At 42.8% G+C, this 22,222-nt stretch overlaps 1 protein-coding gene and 1 non-coding gene across 7 annotated transcripts in view; both read right to left on the bottom strand.

Moving 5' to 3' along the window:
• MATR3 (matrin 3) overlaps positions 1-18,225 on the bottom strand; it is a 48,099-nt gene extending 29,874 nt beyond the window's left edge. For 3 of the 6 annotated variants that reach the window (XM_028493279.2, XM_055086789.1, XM_055086788.1), the window contains exons 1-4: positions 18,116-18,225; positions 16,852-16,889; positions 15,219-15,302; positions 14,365-14,445 (exon numbers count right to left, since the gene is read on the bottom strand). Coding sequence is in view for 1 of the 6 variants with exons in the window: in XM_055086790.1 (XP_054942765.1) it covers positions 730-777 (48 nt within the window). In the remaining 5 variants the exon portion in view is untranslated. Of the gene's footprint in view, positions 1-729; positions 793-960; positions 1,087-14,364; positions 14,446-15,218; positions 15,303-16,851; positions 16,890-18,115 lie in introns of those variants that run through there. The other 3 variants (XM_055086791.1, XM_007114692.4, XM_055086790.1) reach the window with 3 other exon arrangements.
• Positions 14,512-14,711, bottom strand: LOC112065620 (small nucleolar RNA SNORA74). The gene has a single exon (XR_002892129.1). It is a non-coding gene; the product is annotated as a small nucleolar RNA SNORA74 (small nucleolar RNA).
• Positions 18,226-22,222: the final 3,997 nt, after the last annotated feature.

Raw genomic sequence — 22,222 nt, forward strand, 5'->3', positions numbered from 1 at the left:
CCGCGACTACACCAGGGTGTACTCTAAACCCTTTGTCTGGAAACCGGAAGGTCCCCACACCACGCCATCCTCTCTAGAGAACCCTAGACTGATAGTATTTTAATAAAGAGTAAAAGGAATGTGAGGTGACTCTCTAAACAACAAATCTCCTGCCTCGCAGCGCACTGAAGAAGGCTTTATCCACGACGCAATACGATAAACAAGCGTTAACGTTTCATTTATCGGCCATTTTTACGCGATGGCGGGTGGGGGGAATTGTTTCTGAGGTCCGGCTAAAATCGCGCGCGCCTGTGTGTGGGCAGGGGACAGGGGAGTCTTAGGGGGCGCTATGAAACGATGGGCGAGGAAAGGAGCGAAGGCCGCGACACCAGAAAAAAAAAGCCGCTCAAACGGCTAGGCTCTTCAGAGTCTACGAAATCCTCCATTTTGGAGCACATTTTCAGGCGCAAAAGGGAAAAAAAAAAGCAAATATATCTGGGGCTGGCCCTATCTTAACTATCCTCCCCAAACGGCAGGCCCCCTATGATTAGTCGGTCCCTCAGGCCTCGAGCGCTCCTCCCTTCCCCTCAGCGCTGCAGTCCGCGTGTAACGGACTCGTCGTCCCGCCCCCGCCCACAGCAAGCCCAGGACGCAGGAAGCTCGGCCGATCGGCTGCCCTCTGCGCCCCCGACTCTCCCGCCGCACCCTGGGCCCTTGCCTGGCCGCGTGTCTCCCTCCGGGGCCGCTCACCTCCACCGCCCGAGAAGGCTGGTTGCGCCGCCACTGCGCTCCTAACATGGCGGCCGCCGATCAGGCGGCTCACATACGCAGCGCGGAGGGAGGCAGAGCGGGCGAGCGGGAGCGAGCAAGAAAGGCGCGCCGCCGGCTCCCCGCGGCCCCTGTCGCCGTCGCTGCCTCCTCCCGGCGGACGCAGAGAGCCCCCGGCCACCCCACCCCGATTCTTACCCGCTTCTCGCCTACCTTAAGGAGAGGGAGAGGGAAAAGAGACACCTCTCTCCGAGCGAGCGGGACGCTGAGACTCCCACAATCCCCCGCAGCAACGGCACTGTAAGAGGTGGCAACAGCGGCTGCAGCCGAAGAACAAACCCACTCTCGCGAGAGCTTGCCCCCACCCACCTCGGTTCCTTTCTGCCCCTCCCCCTACTCAGCGCGCGCACGTCGCTCGAGCTCTCAGCGGCGGTCGTTGTTCTCTAATCCTGTAGCCCGCTTATGGCGGGAAATGGAGAGCAGTAGCTTACGAGTTCGAGTCCCATTCCCGACAAAGGATTTTTCTCGACTCCCCCCATATTGCTTGGTGCAAAACTTAAAAAGAGTATGAGTTAGAAGCGAGTCGCAGGAATCCCTGGCCTAGACCCAATTTCTATCCTCTCTGGTATTCTCTGATAATTTGCTGAGGGGTCGTAGTTAGGGCCAGGAAGTGGGGACAGATACCATTTTGAGTGTTTTTTGATTTCAGATATTTCATGCAGAGGGTCACTGAGGAGAAAGACAGCTATTGAAAAGACCGCAGCCATTTGGTGAATTTGAACGTAGAACACTCTTCAAGTACCCCATGAGCAAAGGAGTATATAGCACATGTGGAAATCCTGAGAAATTGTATAGATAAGGCCGGAGGAAAGGGCCATTTCCCTGGGGTTTCAAGTTTAAACGCAGAGGGACAGGCAGTCAACTGACACCTGAGGTAAATTAGTGAATACAAGTCAGATTAATAGCCCTGAAATTTTTAAAATCTTGAGTATGCTAACTCAGATTCGTGTCTTTGAAAAATCATTTTGGGTCCACTGTGAAGATAGTGGAGGGGGCAAAGATGGAGAAGAGCAGAGACCTGTAGAATGTTGAAGAGATCGTTTGGGACAAAAAGCAAATCTTACTATCAGGTAGAGTTGAATGGCAAAAGAGACCAAGTGAGTAGAGGTAGGGGAAAAAAGCGAAGAGGGGGGAGGCAGAGAAATTGTACTGCCTTGACAGCCCAGCCAAAGTACTTAAAGGCCAAAATGATCAACAGGGTCAAATGCTACCAAGAGGTCAAGACTAGGACTAAAAACATCTACAAAAGATTTAGCAATGTGGACTTCCAGTAAAGTGGGAGAGGAAGTCAGACGGGAGGTGCTGAGTGTATGGAAAGCTGTAAGAGGGAAACTACCAAATGCAGAAAAAGTGGCTATGAAGAGAGGAGAAAGCAGGGTTGGGGAAGATTTTGGTTTTACTGTGGGAGAATTTTGGGCACAATTAAAATGTTTGCAGAAGAGTTATCTTAGGAAAAAGGATTGGTTGAAAAAAAAAACAGGACGAGAAGGGATAATTCATATTGGACACTACTCAAAGGATGGGATCTGAAGAAAGGAGACATGTCTTTACTGTAACAGGCGGTATGGAGAGGATGGTGCCGAGTTGTCATTAGGAATTATAGTCAGGTGACTTCAATTTTCGGTGACTAAGCCATCTGTGGAAAGGGCTAGAGTTGCATGAAGGATAATTTTTAAATAGCCATTGTGAAGAGCGAAACTGTAATCCCACATCTCCATTATGTTGCATGATTTTCTACAGGCTTTGAGGGCATTTGGTAGAATACATCAAGAACTGGGGTTCCCCTGAATAAGTAAGGCTTAAGCCCACTAAATAGTTACCTTTGGAATGAAATTTCGGGGTATCCTAAATTTTCAGTGAATCTTGGGTCCTCCTTTCACTTGAAACCAGATCTGCTTTCTACTCTGTGAGTCTTTGATTCCAACTGATTTTGGATAAGACTTCACTTTATGTTCTCCCCAAATCTTAGATGAAAAAAAGAGGCTCTGCTTCTCTGGAGACAGAAACATGAATGCATGCTTAGTTCAGATATGCACTTAACCATGCTTTTGTACAGGCTGTTAATGCGATCTGGTGGTCATACAAAGAAGGAAAGGCAGACTTTTTCAATTGAGTAATTATTTATTGCAGATCTGCTTAGTGGGTCAACAGCAAAAAGACACACTGGAAACCAAACTGATACAAGATTTCAGTCATCAAATGCCAGTTTCATGAAAGACAGTGTACAAGGGTGGGTATATAATGATGGATAAGACAAATTACCAGCTCTTGAGGATCCCAGTCTGATGAAGATTGGACAAGGAGTCTGGCCTCAAGGTGGGCCTAGCTATGAGAAGAGTTGGATCAAGAGCTCTATTCACATTTGGGTTTCTTGGCAGTGGGTGTGGTACACCAGGGATGATAAAGAGGCTACGAAGCAAGTATTTCTGCTGAGACTTTGAAAGGTCTAAGTGACAAGTTTGGAATAAGGCTTTAAACACCAGGATACAGTCTACATTTGAGCTAATAGTGAATACCTTTAAAAGTTTTGAGCAGAAGAGTCATATTGATTGAGGACATATATTTTGACACCACTAAGCTGATAATGCATTATAATTCTAAGAGTAAAGTACCATTACTCTTATTTTACATAAGAGATTAAGAAAGCTTGTGTAAGGTCATATAGCTGAAGAGTGACAAAGCCAGGATTTGAACTCCGTTCTAAATAAATCCAAACCCAGAGCTTTAAAGCTTTATATTGGATTGCCTTCAGCAAAGCTGTGGTCTCAGAATCTCCTGGCAGTCTACCATCTACTTTTTAAATAGATTTAATGCCCTGGAACCAGGCCATTTCAATACTTTAGGCTATTTAAAAACAGAAAACTGTTAAACAGTGGCTCTTTTTTAGCAGTGGCAAGGGAGGGGAAGTGGGTGTAAAAAAGGGTTTTGGGGGAACTCCCTGGTGGTCCAGTGGTTAGGACTGCACACTTCCACTGCAGGGGTCCTGAGTTCGACCCCTGGTCAGGGAGATTCCACAAGCCATGTAGCAGCGAGGGCAAAAATAAATGAATAAATTTTAAAAAAAGTTTTTGAATAAGGAATACATATAATAAAATTCAAAGCACACAACAAAGAGTTTCACCAACCACTACGCCCTTACATAAAGGCAACCACTATCAACCATTTGTATATCTTAAGGATTTCCTACACACACACACACACACACACACACACACACACGCTTGTGGTGAATTAAAGATTGCCACAAATAATCCTTTTCCGCACTTATGAAACAGTAGCATCAATTTCCCCCTTACCTGCCCTCTGTAAGGGCCCTGTAATTGGCTTTTAACAATAGAACACAGAAGTGATTTTAAGATCTACTTTCATCTACTTGGAAGTCAAGTGCCATGCTGTGAGACCACATCAAAAGAATCAAGGTGCTTCAGTCAACAGCCCCAGCTGAGCTCCCAGGTGACAGCCAGTGGCATCTGCCAGCCAAAGTGAAGCCTCCAGATGGCAGTAGCCCCAGCCAAATCCATGTGTAACAACACAACCACCCAGCAGAGCCCAATTAAACCACAGAATTTTAATACTTGTTTGAACTACTAAGTTTTTTTTTATTAGATTTCTTTTCTTTTTCAAAAAAATTTTTGGCTGCGTTGGGTCTTCGTTGCTGCAGGCAGGCTTTCCCTAGTTGCGGTGTGATCTATCTTCCTGGACCAGGGATCGAACCCATGTCCCCTGCATAGGCAGGTGGATTCTTAACCACTGCACCACCAGGGAAGCGAAGCCCCTGAACTACTAAGTTTTAAGGTGGTTTGTAATGTGGTGACACACCAAAGTCTTATTTTCCTATTTTCTGCTATTCAAAGCATTAAAAGTTTAGGTACAAGAACTCCCTGGCGGCCCAGTGGTTAGGACGCGGCACTTCCACTGCAGTGAACACAGGTTCGATCCCTGGTGGGGGAACTAAGATCCTGCACACATGGTGTGGCCAAAAATCAAAATTTATGTACATATTACCCTATACATGTCAAAGTCTATGTGCAGTTTAAAATAAACCCCTCATTTTCTAAACCTATGCTGTCGCTGTAAAACAGCCATAATCTACACTCACTTTCTCAATCTTACTATCTATAGTTAACTAGTGGACAGCTTGGAGAAAATTTCTGTCATTGCAGAACTTTTAATTATATTGTGCTGTTCTAGCGCAGTGGTCAGGCAAAATTTCTGTAGCGTCAAATGGCATTTTAGGCTTCAAGGCCCATAGTCTGTCAGAAGTACTCTGCACTTGTGCAAAAGCAGCCACGATTGGTCAATAAACGAGCATAACTATGTTCTAATAAACATAAATATTGGAATTTTAATTGGAACTAATTATTCCTTTGATAACTTATCAAATTCTATTTGTAAATCTGATTGCTAGAAAATGGAATTTAAGCTATGGATTTTACTTGCACTAACTAGGGTTAAGCATCACTTAACTGTTTATATCTTTTGCCATTACCTATTGGGTTGTTGAGCTTTTACCTCTTAATTTATAGGGACTGTATTAAAGAAAAATTAACTCTTGGCAAACATTTTATTGGTTGTTTGTTTTTCCATACAAAATTTTAAAAAAATCTAGACAGCATCCAGTCTTTTTAAGTATTCATATTGTATTTTTTCACATAGAAGGCAAAGCTACTACACAATTATAGATATCTTGTTTTCTTCTTGAACTTTTTGTTTCAGGATCTATTTTTGTATTCCCTTAATTGTTCCATTCACAGAGTAGTCTACTCAGGTGCCAGTACCACCCCTTTTTTTTTTGGCTGCACCATGCAGCATGCAGGATCTTAGTTCCCCGACCGGGGATCAAACCCTTGGACTGCCAAGGAAGTCCCCACCCTCTCTTATTATTTTAACATCTGGTAGAGCTAGTTTTCTTTTATGACTCTAGTTCTAATATTATATTATTCATAATAATTCTTAATATTATGGTTTTCCCATATGTTAGAATCAACTTGTCTACTTCCAAAATTATCCTGTTATTTTTTAATGAGATTTTAATAAACTTATACTTTTCTTTAGAATTATGATGTTGAGATTTATTGGACATGGTACGACTTCCATTTAAGATCTCATTTTTGTCATTTTAATATTTTCTTCATATATAACTTATACATGTCTTCTTAATGATTCCTAGTTTTGTCTTCCTTCCAGTTTATCTTCAAACTGATTACTTGCTACTTTAATGTACTATTTTCAGTTGACACAGCATTTAAGAAAACATTATCTACAACTGATTTTTACCTTTTTCCCCATTTATACATTTTCTTCTCATACCTCTTTGCTTTGGATAGTACCCTTGAACAAAGCTTTCTGTTTTAATCGGAACAGTTCTAGGGTTCCCCTATTAAGCATCACACAGGCTTTCAGAATAAGATACATTTTACCAGACTTGGAATCCTGACTCTCAGCAATTTTAGTAAATGCCATTTTAGCATGTTGGGATAATATGTAACTTTTATTGAGATCAAGTAATTGCAAATATTTTTGATGTATTCTTAAAATAATCTAGGAATAATGTTATATTTTTATATAATGGTTTATATATTAAGGTCTTTATGTCCCTAATTTAGCAGGTATATTCCACTATGTATGTGAAACAGAAAAGAGAATTCAACTCCCATCCTCTAAAAACATAAATTCTTGAGGAATTTTTAAATGTCTTGAAATTCTTATTCTGACCCTCTCATTGAGCCCATAGCACAGGCACCGGAGAATTTTAATAAAATATGATAAACCCTACCAAAGAGCAAAGCTAGGGGTGGGGATGTGTGACATCTTTCAGGGACTACTGAAACGCTTCTCTTCTTGCTTCTAGTCTCTTACACATAACAAATGCCACATACCTTGTTTCAAGCCATCGGCACCTTGGCCACTATTGCTGTAGCTTGAGGAAGCTTCCTTTTGCTATTAACATACACGGAACACATACAGACATAGCCTTTACCCTTGCTTTTAAAAGGAGTCTCCATTAGGGACTTCCCTGGCAGTCCAATGGTTAAGACTCTGAGCTTCTAATGCAGGGGGCACAGGTTCGATCCCTGGTCGGGGAACTAAGATCCTACATGCCACACAGCATGGCCAATAAATAAATAAATAAAATAAAACGAGTCTCCATGTACTTCATACTTCCTCTCATAGCACCCAGGAGTCTCTGTTAGGCTGAATGAGGTTGATGATTGAAGCTATTTATGAGAATTAGTTGGAAGGGAACTATACATGAAAGCCCCAAACCAATCACTAGCTTTGAAGTCAGATTCAGTGACTACCACCATAGTTCCTGGACCAGCTGTGTGACCTTGGGCAAATAACAGCATGTACCTTGTAGGACTGTTGAGAGGATTAAGAGATGTATAGAATGAATTTAGCAGTTTTGGCCCATGGTCAACATGCAGTAAATATTCTCCATATTCTATGTCCTGAAGTGTATTTACATAAATATCCTAAAATGACAAAACCATAGAATCAAAGATTATTCACTTTTATAGAGCTCCAGAATAAACATGTTAAAATTATCCATTTAAATCTGGTTATAAGTTTTATCCTGGCACCTACTTGTTAGTGCAATGACTTCTAGTAAGAGAGGTTCTACAAGTTATAATTTAGAAAGATGTTTCAAAAATTTTCTTCAACATAAAGACACTTACACTTACAGATTATCAAAAAAAGTTTAAAAGGCCACACACATTTTAGTTAGAAGATGTCTCAAATTTGAACAACAAATCCTCTGCAATTCCATTATTTTCATATAACACTTTGAAGCTAAATTTAGTTTCAAATAGTTAGGCACCGTTATATCGTTAGAGTCCACCAGCAAATGATTTGGAAACCCAACATCTTTGTTTCCATGATTTTTCTTTTCAAAATTAAACAAAACCAAACCAGCACTGTTATTATCCTTACCTACTGGGGTATTGTTAAAAAGTAGGATATGCCTATGGCCTTACTCTATATTGGGTACCTTATGACACACTGATCTAATATTTACCAGTTGAGGCTCTTTAGTCAGCTGTCAGTAGAATTGAGGCTGCTTGGCTATATGGGAGTGAGGTAAACCTCTAAAAACTGGTGAATAATATCTTTCAAAGGACTGTAACACGGCATGGGGCTATCCAGCTCCGCGGTAAAACATGGTACAATGACACATAAAATGGGTGCTCAGTCAGGGAGAGTGGCTTCTCTGCTGAAGTGCTGCCTGAGCTGAGATCTCAAAGTAGACAAAGTGGAAAAGGAAGATGGAATGGGAAAGGGAAACAGCATATGCAGAGACCTAGACGCCAAAGGACTGAAAGAAACCAGCGTGTCCAGAATGAAATCTGAGGGTGGTAAACATGAGAGGGCTAGACTGTGTCTTGTTCATCATGTATCCCCAATGTCTAGCAGAGTTCAGTTCATAAAAGCTGTAAAGCCATAAAAAGGGTATGAGTTAAATGACTAGTCTTCTGACAAGATAAGTAAATAGCATAGGTTATTTACTCATCTTCCTCTAACTCAGCCCGGGAGATATTATACACACAAATAAGAGGGAGGTTAGCGATGTCAGAAACTAAATATGAAGAGTCCGCTGGATGAACAGATCATGATTGGGCCCTACTATACAGGGGCAAGAAATGGAAGCCCAGTGTAGAAAAGTATAGAGTGCCATGGGAGTAGGGGTTGTGCCATAGGCTGGCAAAGAACTCTCCTGGGGTGGCCAACATACTGTAACCATTAGCTCCTGGAGTTCTCCTCTGGAGAATTACAACTGAGGGGAAGAAGAGGAAGTTCTACCATCTGCCATTCTGGTGAAGTCCAGATTCTAACTCACAGGCTCTGTGCCTTGAGGACATCTCTACTTTCCTTCAATTCATTAGTACACTAGGGCCTGGGCTTGGCTTCTCCCTTCTACCACCAGCTGATACAAAATTCCCATCCTCTTCTGTGAGCTCATAGGGTAAAAATAATCAGTCATTTGGGGAATACAGCATCTACTATAAAAGACAACAGCCTCAACCAATATTCTAAATGAAAGAGAATAAACAAAGACCATAGACTAAGACATGTTGAGTATTAAAAATGGAATGTTCATAAATCATAGCAGTGTTTTCTTAGGTCAGTCTCCCAAGGCAATAGAAATAGAAGCAAAAATTTAAAAATGGGACCTGTGGGCTTCCCTGGTGGCACAGTGGTTGAGAGTCCACCTGCCGATGCAGGGGACACAGGTTCGTGCCCCAGTCCCGGGAAGATCCCACATGCCACGGAGCGGCTGGGCCCGTGAGCCATGGCCGCTGAGCCTGCGCGTCCAGAGCCTGTGCTCCGCAATGGGAGAGGCCACAACAGTGAGAGGCCCACATACTGCAAAAAAATAAAAAATAAAAAAAAATTTAATGAGACCTAATCAAACTTTTAAGCTTTTGCACAACAAAGGAAACCATAAACAAAACGAAAAGGCAACCTACAGAATAGGAAAAAATATTTGCAAATGATGCTATGGACAAGGGCTTAATTTCTAAAATATACAAACAGCTTGTACAACTCAGTATCAAAAAAACAAACAACCCAATCAAAAACTGGGTAGAAGACCTAGATAAGACATTTCTCTAAAGAAGACATACAGATGGCCAATAAGCACATGAAGATGCTTGACATCACTAATTATCAGAGAAATGCAAATCAAAACTACAATGAGGTATCACTTCCCACCAGTCAGAATGGCCATCACTAAAAAGTCTACAAATAACAAATGCTGGAGAGTGTGTGGAGAAAAGGGAACCCTCCTACATTGTTGGTGGGAATGTAAATCAGTGCAGCCACTATGGAAAACAGTATGGAGGTTCCTTAAAAGTAGAGTTGCCATATGATCCAGGAATCCTGGGCATATATCCGGAGAAAACTCTAATTTGAAAAGATACAAGCGGGACTTCCCTGGTGGCGCAGTGGTTAAGAGTCCACCTGTCAATGCAGGGGACATGGGTTCGATCCCTGGTCTGGGAAGTTCCCACATGCCACAGAGCAACTAAGCCCGTGCACCACAACTACTGAGCCTGCACACCACAACTACTGAAGCCCACGCACCTAGAGCCCATGCTCCGCAACGAGAAGCCACTGCAATGAGAAGCCCACACACCACAACGAAGAGTAGCCCCCGCTCGCAGCAACTAGAGAAAGCCTGTGTGCAGCAACAAAGACCCAACACAGACAAAAAGTAAATAAAATGAAAAGATACAAGAACCCCAATGTTCATAGCAGCACCGTGTAGCTGACAGGACCTAGAAGCAATAACACCTCAGTATCTAGAGCACATCTAGCGCCCAGATATTGGTTCCTTAATACCATTCTCCAATAAAGGAACCATGACTCCTTAGATAAATGGCTAACTCTGGGACAGGAAAGATATGATGAACCTGGAGCATCTTCTGATGCCATAAAGTGAGAAGTGTTTAAAAAACAACAGCACAATGATGGGGGCATATTGAAGGGACACAGGAGTCAACTGTAAGAGCTCCCAGTGGCCAAAGATGCAACACTTTCAACAAAATTAAGTTAATTACTGGATTATTTCCCAAAGCATAAAATGAATATCCATGAGTCCATAGTCGTAGAAATAAATTTAATAAATGAGGGAAGAGACCAATTACTTTCTATAGAATTTCAATTAACTGATGTAAACATTTCACCCTTAAGAATACAACTCCATACTACTATATATAAAATAGATAACTAAGAACCTACTGTATAGCACAAGGAACTCTACTTAATACTCTGTAGTGACCTATACAGGAATAGAATCTAAAAGAGTGGACATATGTATATGTATAACTGATTCACTTTGCTGTACAGCAGAAACACAACATTGTAAATCAACTATACTCCAATAAATATATATATATATTTATAAAGAAAGAATACCACAACTCCACTCTTCTTAAGTGTGGGCTGCACACAGTGACTTCATTCCAAGGAGTACAGCATTGGGGAGAGGGGGTAACTTCACAGTGGAAATACCTGAAAATATGACCTCACCCACATGATTAAGGTTAACATCAATAGTAGTAAGTCATGTTCATAGTATGTACCCTTGATATGGGAGAATGGTACTGTGGTCTTCCTTTCAAAATCACTTAAGATTTTGAAATCCTAATTATGAGAAAAACTCAAACTAATTGAGAAACTTTCTACAAAATGCCTTACTGAAAACTTGAGGTCATCAAAAACAAGGAAAGTCTAAGAAGCTGTCACAGCCAAGAGCAGCCTAAGGAGACATGATGACTAAATGTAATATCTTCAATGGGATCCTGGGACAAAGGACATTAGGTGAAAACTAAGGAAATGTGAATAAAGCATGAACTTTAGTCAATAATGTACAAATATTAGCCTATTAATTGTGACAAATGTACTATACTAATATTTTAACATTAGGAGAAACTAGGTGCAGGCTACATGTGAATTCTTTGTACCATCTTCACAACTTTTCTGTAAATCTACAACTATTCTAAAATGAAATAAATTTCAAGGTCCATTTTACCACCTTTCCCAGGTTAACAGTTAAGTCACCCTTAAAAAGCAGTATAAAATGTTCTCACACCCCAAAGGGCTTATAATGGAGATTAGGGAGAGCTAAAGTAACGGGCTCCTTTGAACCAGGCCTTAGGATCCTAAATTGACAAATATATGACCTAGCATGTTGGGTCATTAAAAGTGTTCCTAAATAACAGTAAAGAGAAAGGTGTTGCTAAAGAGACATTCTAAGTATTACAGTTGATATCTTAATTCAGTGAAATTGTTTTCCAAGAGAATATTGACAGGTCCATTAACTGGAGCTGTTCATAAAACCCTAATTAAGCAAGAAGACTCACAAGAGCCATTGTCACTGTTTTAGGTTCTTAATTAGTTGCCCTTACCAGGTTGTTTTCCTTTGTGTGAATTTCTAGGCACTGAGCCACCTTTTTATGTCCCTTTGGGGCCTGCAGAATTTATTCCTCTGGGGTTTTGTTTTCCTGATTAAAATTTGAGATATAATCCAAAATTTCAATGTAAAAGTTCATTGACAAGTTTCTTTCAACCCTGAAAGAAGGAAAATAAATTGACAGGCGCCAGGGATAGCACTCAATACTTGGGGCCCCCTACTCATCCTGCTTTAATTTTCCCTCTTAATATAGTACAGAACCTGAAACTTGAGCAGAGCAATGAAAAGGGGCACTTGTGTTTACTAACTGCTATCTATGGCAGGAGGTGGCAGCTTGGATATTTACAGACCAATATCTGCCAGTCCAATTTCAGTTTTCATTGCAGCATGGGAAAAGGGTGATGGCAAAAGAGAAGGAATGGATAAAAAGCTACTCTGAAATGTGTAACTTCATCTTAGACTCAGTAGGAAATCTTAAAAAAAAGAAATCAAGCTGACAGGGAGTAGTAAGTGACCAATTAACTTCACTTATCAAGTAGGAAATCCCATTAAATTATTTTAATGTGTATGATTAAACCACTGAAACCTCCTGGGGTATTGAATACAGGCACAAACACCAAATGAATTTTCCCTTTTCAAGTAGCAACATAGGGGCCCCTCCCTGCACCTGGGTAGCTTTACCATGCTCAGGAAAGCAATCTGTATGCTCAGAGGAACTTGAGATCCCAGATTTTAAACCCTGGCTACTCATGATATATAAAATTTTCCTCTTTCCTTAGGGACCATTTCTATTTCACTACCTAGGGTTGAGTTTGTGATCAGCTTCTGCTGGAAACCAGATTGCTATTCTTTCTTAGGGCCTCTTCTTTAGGTATACATTCAAAGAGAGATTATAAGTAACCCATTTAAAAAGTATATATAACAAACACCAAACACAAGAAATAAGGACTATCCTACTACTGGATAATTTACTGAAGTCACCTCAGTCCTCTAAAAGGAGTTTAATACCATATGGTAAAAGCTTGCTCTAAGGCAAAGGTATTGATAACATAATTTTTCAGGGACACATGTTGGTACTGGCCCTAAATCTGTCACAAATGAGCTATAAACTCCCAAGGCCTGAATTTCATTCCCTAAAACAGAGTTTGGTAATTCTGGCCTGCCATCTGTTTTTGAAAGGCTCTTAAGCTTAGCATGGTTGAGGGGAATTTTTTCTTTCAACACCGAAAATTTTGTGAAATTTCACTTTCAGTGTCCCTAAATAAAGTTTTTTTAAAAAATAAATTTATTTATTTTATTTATTTATTATTTTTGGTTGTGTTGGGTCTTCGTTGCTGCACGCGGGCTTTCTCTAGTTGCGGCGACCAGGAGCTACTCTTCATTGTGGTGCGTGGGCTTCTCACTGCAGTGGCTTCTCTTGTTGCGGAGCATGGGCTCTAGGCGCGAGGGCTTCAATAGTTGTGGCACATGTGCTCAACAGTTGTGGCTCGCGGGCTCTAGAGTGCAGGCTCATTAGTTGTGGCGCAAGGGCTTAGTTGCTCCGCAGCATGTGGGATCTTCCCAGACCAGGGCTCGAACCCGTGTCCCTGCATTGACAGGCAGATTCTTATCTACTGTGACACTAAGGAAGTCCTGCCATAATTTTTTTAGAATTTTAAGTATTCCCACCTATAAAGAAAACCTCACTCCTGTTTTTCCTTTAGTCTCACACTCTGATCACACTCTCAGTACTCCTGACACCAGATGTGTGGGTGTTTTTCCCACACTAAGCAAATCTTGTCACCAGCTGGGTGTCCCCCAATTTAACTCAATTCTGACAACATCTACACCTAGAGATAACTTCAGATCCCAGAGGCCAAGGGCACAGTCCCACAAGACTGCCCCTTCTCCACTTCAGATGCCAGACACAAGTCCAGGTTGTTAACCTGTACTTCTGACAGAAAGGCTGTAAGTCAGAGATTGCCACCACCTCCTCCTTGGGTTTGACTAATTTTTGCTTGAGTGGCTCAAAGAGCTCAGGAAAACAGCTTACTGTTTACCTGTTTATTATAAAAGGAAACGATAAAGGATACAAATGAACATCTAGATGGAAGAGATGCATAGGTCAAGGTATGTGGGAAGGGACGCCATCCTCCCAGCAGCTCAACGTGTTGTTCACCAACCTGTTAAGTTCTCTGAACCCCATACTGTTGGAAGTTTTATGGAGGCTTCATCATGATCATTAACTCCATCTCCAACCCCTCTCCCCATTCTGGAGAATGAGTGTGTCTAAGAGGTGTGTGTGTGTGTGTGTGTGTGACAGTTCTAAGCTCTAATCATTGCCTGGTCTTTCTGGTGACCAGCCCCACCAGAACAAAAGACATACATCACCCAGGAAGTTCCAAGGGATTTAGGAGCTCATTGTCAGGAGCCACATTCAAAGACCAAATATTAGAACAAAAGATGCTCCTAGTGCTCTGATCACTTAGGAAATCACAAGGGTTTTAGGAGCTGTACCAAAAACCAGGGGCAGATATATATATATCAAGTGTGTGTGTGCATAAAAAAATGTATGTATATATATTTTTTCTATTATTTCACACCACCCATCTGAGCTGAAGTGAGTTAACTAGAAACTACATGACAAAAGCACTGCATACATTACTTATCTTGGTGTCACAAAGGGCTGTCAGACATCTGAGGTCCCAGTGGAGGAAGGTTTCTCACTCAGGTAAAGGCATCTAGGATTCAAAGAGGAAAGGAATGACAGGCTATCCTTAAGGCAGGCTCCTTTTCTAACAGAAAAAACTGTTTGCACCCAGACTAGGACCAACTCCACAGGAGGAGTTACTCCACTCTCAGAGGTGCAAAACGTTGCCCAAAGGTACTCAGCCACAGCGCCAAAACAGTACCAGAGCCAGACCTCAATAAAGGCAGCACTTGCTCTTCCAACAGTGTAACACCATCCGAGGCATCACACTAGCCTGGACAGCTGACAACTGCTGGATGATTCCTGAAACAGTTTTCTTATTGTTTCAGATACCCAAGTACCCCAGGTAGAAGACATGGATATAGGTATCCCCATGAATTGAACAGTGACTGCAAAACAGAGGCCTGGGAGCACTGATTGCAGACCCTGCTGTCAAATCCTTTAAAAAACTGGAAACAGGAAACCCTTTCCCATGGCTTCAGTCATTTTATCCAACACAGAGAGTTCTTGCCATGTGCTGGGCACTGTGCTTGGGATCTAGCTGTGAACAAGGTAAGATACACTAACCTTTCCCTCACGGAATTTACAATCGCCCCAGTTTCCTCAGATGGAATGACACAGATAATCTCAAAGATCCCACATGCCTTCAGACCATAATCACCAAAATCCTACTCAGCCTTTCCCTGAGTAGGATTTGTTAGGGGCAAATACAGTTGATTCTGCCTCCCAATTGTTTCCTGATGGGCTCCAACTAACAAACAGCCCTGGCACATAGTCAATGTTGGAATGAATAAGGACATTTACCTGATAACTCCATACACAGACTGTCCATCTGCCACTAATTTCCTCTCTTCAGGAGGGCCAAGGATGCCCTACTTTCAAGTCATCCTAAAAAGAAAAAGATTTCAGTGTTCAACATCCCAGCTCTTAAGGCTGCTTTTTTGTAGAGATAGAAACAAAATGCTGTCTGTTGTTTATGATTTACCATAATTTTTATATCCTCAGTAATTATTTTATTTCCCATTACTTACCTTTTTTCTTGCCTGTTACTACTAAAGACCTCTAGATATCACTTGTATTAAGAACCGATATATTAAAGGCTATTCACAACGAACATTTGAGGTATTCACACAAAGCACCCAACATTTAGCTAAGAGAATCCTTTTAAGGCAAAGCCAATTGATAGAACAAAACTAGCTTTGATAAATAACTCCTCTGCCTCCCAACATCCTCACCAGTTCCGTCTGTAGAACTTTCTGTCACTTTTCACAGAAAGCAGCAACTAAGTCAGCCCTATTGGACAACCTCCAGCATCACCCTGAGCGATAAGTGATTGCCTAGAACTGAGAAGCATCTCTTTTTAGAAAATTAGCATTCTGAAACAATGTCACTACAAAGGGGACTCAATATCTACTGCTCCAAAGAGGCAACAACTCCGCTTACTACTGAAAATCAGTAAGATATCAACAAAAATATACTGTCAACCTAAAGCATAAATTATTATCGTTGTAGCTAGGCCTAGTATCTAGAGCCCCCTCAATGAATTGCTATTTTTATATTCTATTAATGAGCTAAAGAATGCCCAGGGAATTCCCTGGCAGTCCAGTGGTTAAGACTGTGCACTTTCACTGCTGAGGGCCCGGGTTCGAACCCTGGCTGGGGAACTAAGATCCCACAAGCCGTGCAGCGCAGCCAAAAAAAAAAAAAAAAAAAAAAGCCCATAATTTTAAAGCAAATTCACATCTATGTTTCCTTGTAAGGCATGGCATTCTCACAGGTAACTACAGCTATCCTTCTACAAAGGGTTTATCCTGACTAGCTCTGTACTGTGGGGGAGTGGGAGCTATGAAATCTGCAAAACTCCCATTGACTTCCGCCCTCTATAAGGCCCCCTCTTTTGTGTGTGTCTGTGCGCACATGTTGTGTTTTGTTTTGCCAGGAGGGGCGGTGGGGCGGGGCATGTGGAACTTCCCAGACCAAGGATCTAACCAAACTGAGCAGTGGAAGCTCGGAGTCTTAACCACTGGACCACCAAGGAAGTCCTATAAGGCCCCTTTTGAGCACTTGGTATACTCAAAAAAAAAAAAAAAGCCCAACTTTTCCTCTCTACTTATATATCCCTCCATTGTCTTTGTTCTGTTTCCAAGGCAAGATTTAAGGAACTTCATACTAGCCAAACCTGTCGGACCAGAACCATTCTCCATGTTAGGTTTCTCCTTGCAAAGGCATGCTCTTGCAGATTTAACCTTAATGGAAAAGCAACTATGCTGGCATCCTGGTATAGTTAACAACATAGTTGGCATGAACCAGGCCCAGAATGCCAACCAGCTATATTGGCTGCTGTTCTCCCAGCAGTGTAACACTTGCCTAGGTACACGGAAACCTAGGCAGCTGCCTACAGCTGGGGCCAAAGGTAGGCTAATGGAGTTGCACTCACCTGGCGCTGCATCTTCCAAAAGTCCACAGCTGGCCCCTCTGCAATCAAAGCACTCCAGGTTAGAGTCAGCCAACAGTTAGTGAACACTTGTGTGGACTTCAAGACCCCTACCCTCAAAACTGTAACTTGGTGAGGCCTGAGCCACAGAAACAATAGCAGGAAATAAAACAAATAGCTTTCCCTTGGTTAGCTTTATTGTCATATGTCATTTGTACCTGCATACCACAGCAGTTGAACAGTAGCAAATTAATGGTCTCATCAAGTATCAAATTAATGGCTCTGTCACTTAACACCCAAGTGGCAGTGGGCAAGTAACTTAACCTCTGTACCTCAGTCTCCTCATTTGTAGAATGGGGGTGTTGATAATAGTACCCAGGGTGGTTGGGAGATTTAAATGGAATATAAATTAAGCCCATAGGATAATATCTGCTATAGACTGATAACTCAGTAACACTTGCTATTATCAGGAGCTATATTCCAGGCAAGGAGATAAAAACTGGTGAGTAGAAGGGGAAGTTATCCTGGGAGAGCAATGGGCAGTGCAAATTGGAGAGGCTGGTTAAAACTAGATTGAGAAGGGCCTCAATTATGTGACCTCTTGAAGAACTGTAAAACAGCACCTTAAAAAATGATTGGACACAGTAATCGGTGTGAAAGGAACTGGAGGCAGTTAGGTTGCCATTCCTGCCAACGACCCCAACTACTGGTTGAAAACAATAATCAAATATTTGCAAAAATGTTAATAAACATTCCTACCCACTCACCCTTATAATTTATCTTATATATATAAAGTGAGAGTATCTAAGACCATACTTTTTTCCAGCCATCCTCTAATTTCACTCCTAAACGCCTCCAAACAATTTAGAGGAAAAGGAAAATAGAGGGGGCTTATTGTCCAGGTCTAAAAACGAATCCAAAAACAGCCTGTCCCTTTCAGGGGCTCGGGTTGAAGGGACTGACCGAGCTCCACCCGAACACGTGTTCCTCAGAAACCTTCCCAAGTCCCTGGCCCTGGTGCCTAGGGACCGAGACTCTCCGAGACCGGCTCTAGGGAACTCTCCAGGGACAGTAGGGATGGTAGGAAACAGGGGGCGACTCTGGGGGTACGATCCTCCAGCATCTCTTCAACATGCCCTCCGAACCTGGGGTCACGAGGGAACGAACCCCAATTTCGTCCCGTGCCTCGGAAGAAGCCTCCCCCTAACTGCCTCTCGCCCCTGGCTGGTAAACCTCCAAGGCCTCTCCCTTATTTGCCCTTACTCACCAGCACGTGTCCGGAGCTCGACAGGGACACTGCAGCCCGGGTACAGTCCGCAGAGGAAAGGGCAGCCGGGAGCCGAGGGGAGCCCCGCCCCGCCCCGGGGCGGCTACTGGGCGGGCCCTCAGAGGGCGGGGCCCAGAAACCCCGCCCAGGAAAGAGTTAGAAAAATGGGAGAGCTGTGGCAGAGGTGAGCATACTCTTTTACAGGAACTAGACCCCAGAAGAGAAAAGGTAGGAATCAGAACAAGCGTTACAATTATCTGACAACCATCCCATTTGTTACTTACGCATGGAAAGGGCGCTGGGTGTGGGACTGCTTAAGAGAAAACTTGGTGTGTCCTAGCGGGGCGGTGCTTCCCGCCTGCCCACACGGAGCGCCGCGGGTTCCTCTCACACGTGTGGCGCCTTTCGGTTGCTGCAAGCTCAGCCCACGCTTTTTCCACCTCCCACGCAGATCCTCTTTCTGGCTTTCTTCAGCAGTTCTGTCACTCGACTAACGGATCACCCGCCCACACAGGTCACCTTGGTCTTTGGGATCTCTCCAGGAGGTTTTCGGCTAGATTATGCTAGTCACTCCAGCCTAACCTGCGGGACCATCCCTGCGGCCCTGCAGTGGGTTCCTTAGCTGAGCTGCAGCAACTAAAGAGTACTGTCTTTCTCTGCCAGATTTGCCTTTCACCGTGGCACAATAGCCAAAGAGGCCACATTTTGCCCACCAGGTTGCCAGCATTTCTTTTGAACACTAAACCTTCCCTCACTACCTGGAGTCAATATGATTCTCTCCTGCTGAACATTTGGTGAAGCTGCGGACTAGAAGGGCAAGGCCCAGCAGCAGTAATTCCGAAATCCATTACATAATTCTCAAAATTCTAAAGCCACTTCGTTCCTATCGCTCCCCCACCTCCAGCATCCTACTGGCTCTGCTGATCTGTTGCACCTGGCACCTTCGTCAGGTGAACCCCTGGGAGTCAGCCAATGCCCTTATCTGCCAACATGTTTTATTATCTATTTCCTCAGGTATTTCATAACAACAACAAAAAAGTGCTTCCTGTACACCCCCACCCTTCCAGACCTCTGCTGAGAAAGCCCAGAGTCCTACATTGATTCCAGGAAAAGACTTTAGGCCCTAAGGACAGAGAGCCACTGAAGTGGCAAGCACAAATCCTCCCCAGTTTTGATGGAATTGGACACAGGCTCTGGTAGGAAAAAGGCTTACGTAAATACAGTAATTAAAAACGTCACATGATCAGTGCTGGGCTGGTAGGCAGGAGCTCTGCTTTGTAGTTAAATAGGAAAGTGGCTGAAGACTGCTGCCATAATCAATGCCTGCATCCAGCTGCCATAGTGTGTTCATAAAGGAGGGTTATGAGAGCTATAAAACCGGGCAGATGGGGTGGGTAATTGTCCTGCGGAGCTCTGCTAAAGGAGAAATTGCATTGGCATCTCATCTATTTTGCTTTCTTTCGTTCCAAACACACAAAATGGAGAAGGCAGAGCTACCCTGAGGATTCATGAAAAGGAAGGATGAGGTTTGTGTGAATGTGTGCATGTGTGCTTTCAGAACAAAGACAGGAAGTAATTGAGAATAGGGAGATACCAGGGCCTTTGAGGAGAGAGGGACCAAATGACCTGGAGACAGCTGGTTTCACAGATCAGTCCAGGGAGAAGGCAGGATGGAGGGAAGGCCAGACATTATAAGTAAGGCTGAGAGATGTGCCATGTTCTCATGTGATATTGAAAATGTGGTCACCTTTTTTAGCTATAGGCCATTCAGTGTCCTTTGGAGGAAAACCTAGATTATGATTTCTTCATTTCTCAGTTAAAAAATCCTTTATAGTCAACCTTCTTAATCTCCATCCTTTTAAATTCTGAATTCATTTTGGCAAGTTGACTTATATGGTCTTTTATTTATAATATCAACTACTTTTTTACATTTTTGTTTGTTTCTTATTCTTGCAAAGACAAAATTGTTAGGAATAACAAGAAAAGGGAGAATTTCTAGAAAAAAAAATGCAGTGAGATGAAAAGCAAAGGATTAGGGAAGGTCCATGAGCTCTGAGTTTGATCTCATAATCGAAAGGCTGGCCCCAAGGGACACTAGGTTTCCAAGCTTTTTGCCTGCCTTTCCCTTTCTCCTTCATTTATCCTCTCCTTCTTGCTTCCTTACTTGATGTCTTTCAGCCCCGAGACTGCTCTTTTCCTTTCCTCCCTGGACAGGAATCACCAGTAGAGAAATATTTAATCACTTCTTCAATTAATCTGCCCATCAACATTTACTGACCATCTACCATTTACCAGACCCTGTTCAGGCGCTGCATATAAAGTCAGAGGAATAGGACTTCCCTGGTGGCACAGTGGTTAAGAATCTGCCTGCCAATGCAGGGGACACGGGTTTGATCCGTGGTCCAGGAAGATCCCACATGCTGTGGAGCAACTAAGCCCATGCGCCACAACTACAGAGCCTGTGCTCTAGAGCCCGTGAGCCACAACTACAGAAGCCCATGCGCCTAGAGCCTGTGCTCTGCAACAAGAGAAGGCACCGCAATGAGAAGCTCGCTCACCACAACGAAGAGTAGCCTCTGCTCGCCGCAACTAGAGAAAGCCCGCACACAGCAACAAAGACCCAATGCAGCCAAAAATAAATAAATAAATTTATAAAAAATAAAATAAAATAAAAAAATAAAGTCAGAGGAATAGAGGTTCCTGCCTGCCTAGAGCTTACAGTCTAGTGGGGAAGAAAGATAAGTAGTATAGGTATCCTTGGGCATATGTCAGGGGGCAGCTAACCTAGCCTGGGGAGTCAGGAAGAGTACTAGAGATGGCAGTATTCCCTCTGGCTGATCTTAAAGGCTTAGAGTAGAAGAGGGATCTCTCCTGCATCCCTGTACTCCTTGCTGCTGCTCTGTAATAGCTACCAAAGTTAGAGTGGGGCCCTGCAGTAGTCCTTATTTCTTTTTCAAATTTTTATTTATTTATTTATTTGGCTGCGCTGGGTCTTAGTTGCGGCACACGGGATCTTCATTGTGGCGTGTGGGATCTTTAGCTGCGTCATGCAGGATCTTTAGTTGCAGCATGTGAACTCTTAGTTGCGGCATGTGGGATCTAGTTCCCTGACCGGGGATCAAACCTGGGCCTCCTGCATTGGGAGCGCAGAGTCTCAGCCCCTGGACCACCAGGGAAGTCCTTATTTCTCAAAAGCATAGTTAGATTGTCAAGGATATAGAGAAATTGGAACCCTCATACACTGCTGGTGGCAATGTAAAATGGTGCAACTGCTTTGGAAAACAGTCTGGCAGTTCTTCATATTATTAAACATAGAGTTACTTTATGGGTCAACAATTCCACTCCTAGGTATATACCCAAGAAAATGAAAATGTATGTCTACACAAAAACTTGTACACACATGTTCGTAGTAGCATTATTCATTAGAGCCAAAAATTTGAAACAACCCAGATGTCCTTTAACTGACAAATGGATAAACAAAATGTGGTATATCTATACAGTGGAATATTATTTGGCCATAAAAAGAAATGAAGTACTGATTCATGCTATGACCTAAATGAACCTTGAAAACATTATGTTAAATTAAAGAAGCCAGACCACACAGTGCTTAATTCCATTCATATGAAAGTCCAGGACAGGAAAATCTATAAAGACAGAAAGTAAATTAGGGGTTGCTTAGGTTGAGGGGGGGTGGTGAGATAGCTAAAGGTTATGGGGTTTCTTTTTTAAAAAAAATATATTTATTTATTTATTTGGCTGCATTGGGTCTTAGTTGTGGCATGCGGGATCTTTCTTGCGGCACGTGGGCTTCTCTCTAGTTGTGGTGTGCAGGCTCTGGAGCGCACAGGCTTAGTTGCCCCTGGCATGTGGGATCTTAGTTCCCGGACCAGGGATCAGACCTGCATCCCCTGCATTAGAAGGTGGATTCTTAACCACTGGACCACCAGAGAAGTCCCATGGGGAATTAATTATAACTGAGGAGAGTCAAAAGGATATCGACTACTAAACTTAAATAGTTGAAATTTTTCCCCTTCGTATAAGGTACCTGGTGCAGCTTTTATGTCTACAATCCATTGTGTAACTGAATTTTGAACACTCTTTTCATTT

The sequence above is a fragment of the Physeter macrocephalus genome, chromosome 8 (assembly GCF_002837175.3).
Source record: "Physeter macrocephalus isolate SW-GA chromosome 8, ASM283717v5, whole genome shotgun sequence".
Classification (NCBI taxonomy): domain Eukaryota; kingdom Metazoa; phylum Chordata; class Mammalia; order Artiodactyla; family Physeteridae; genus Physeter; species Physeter macrocephalus.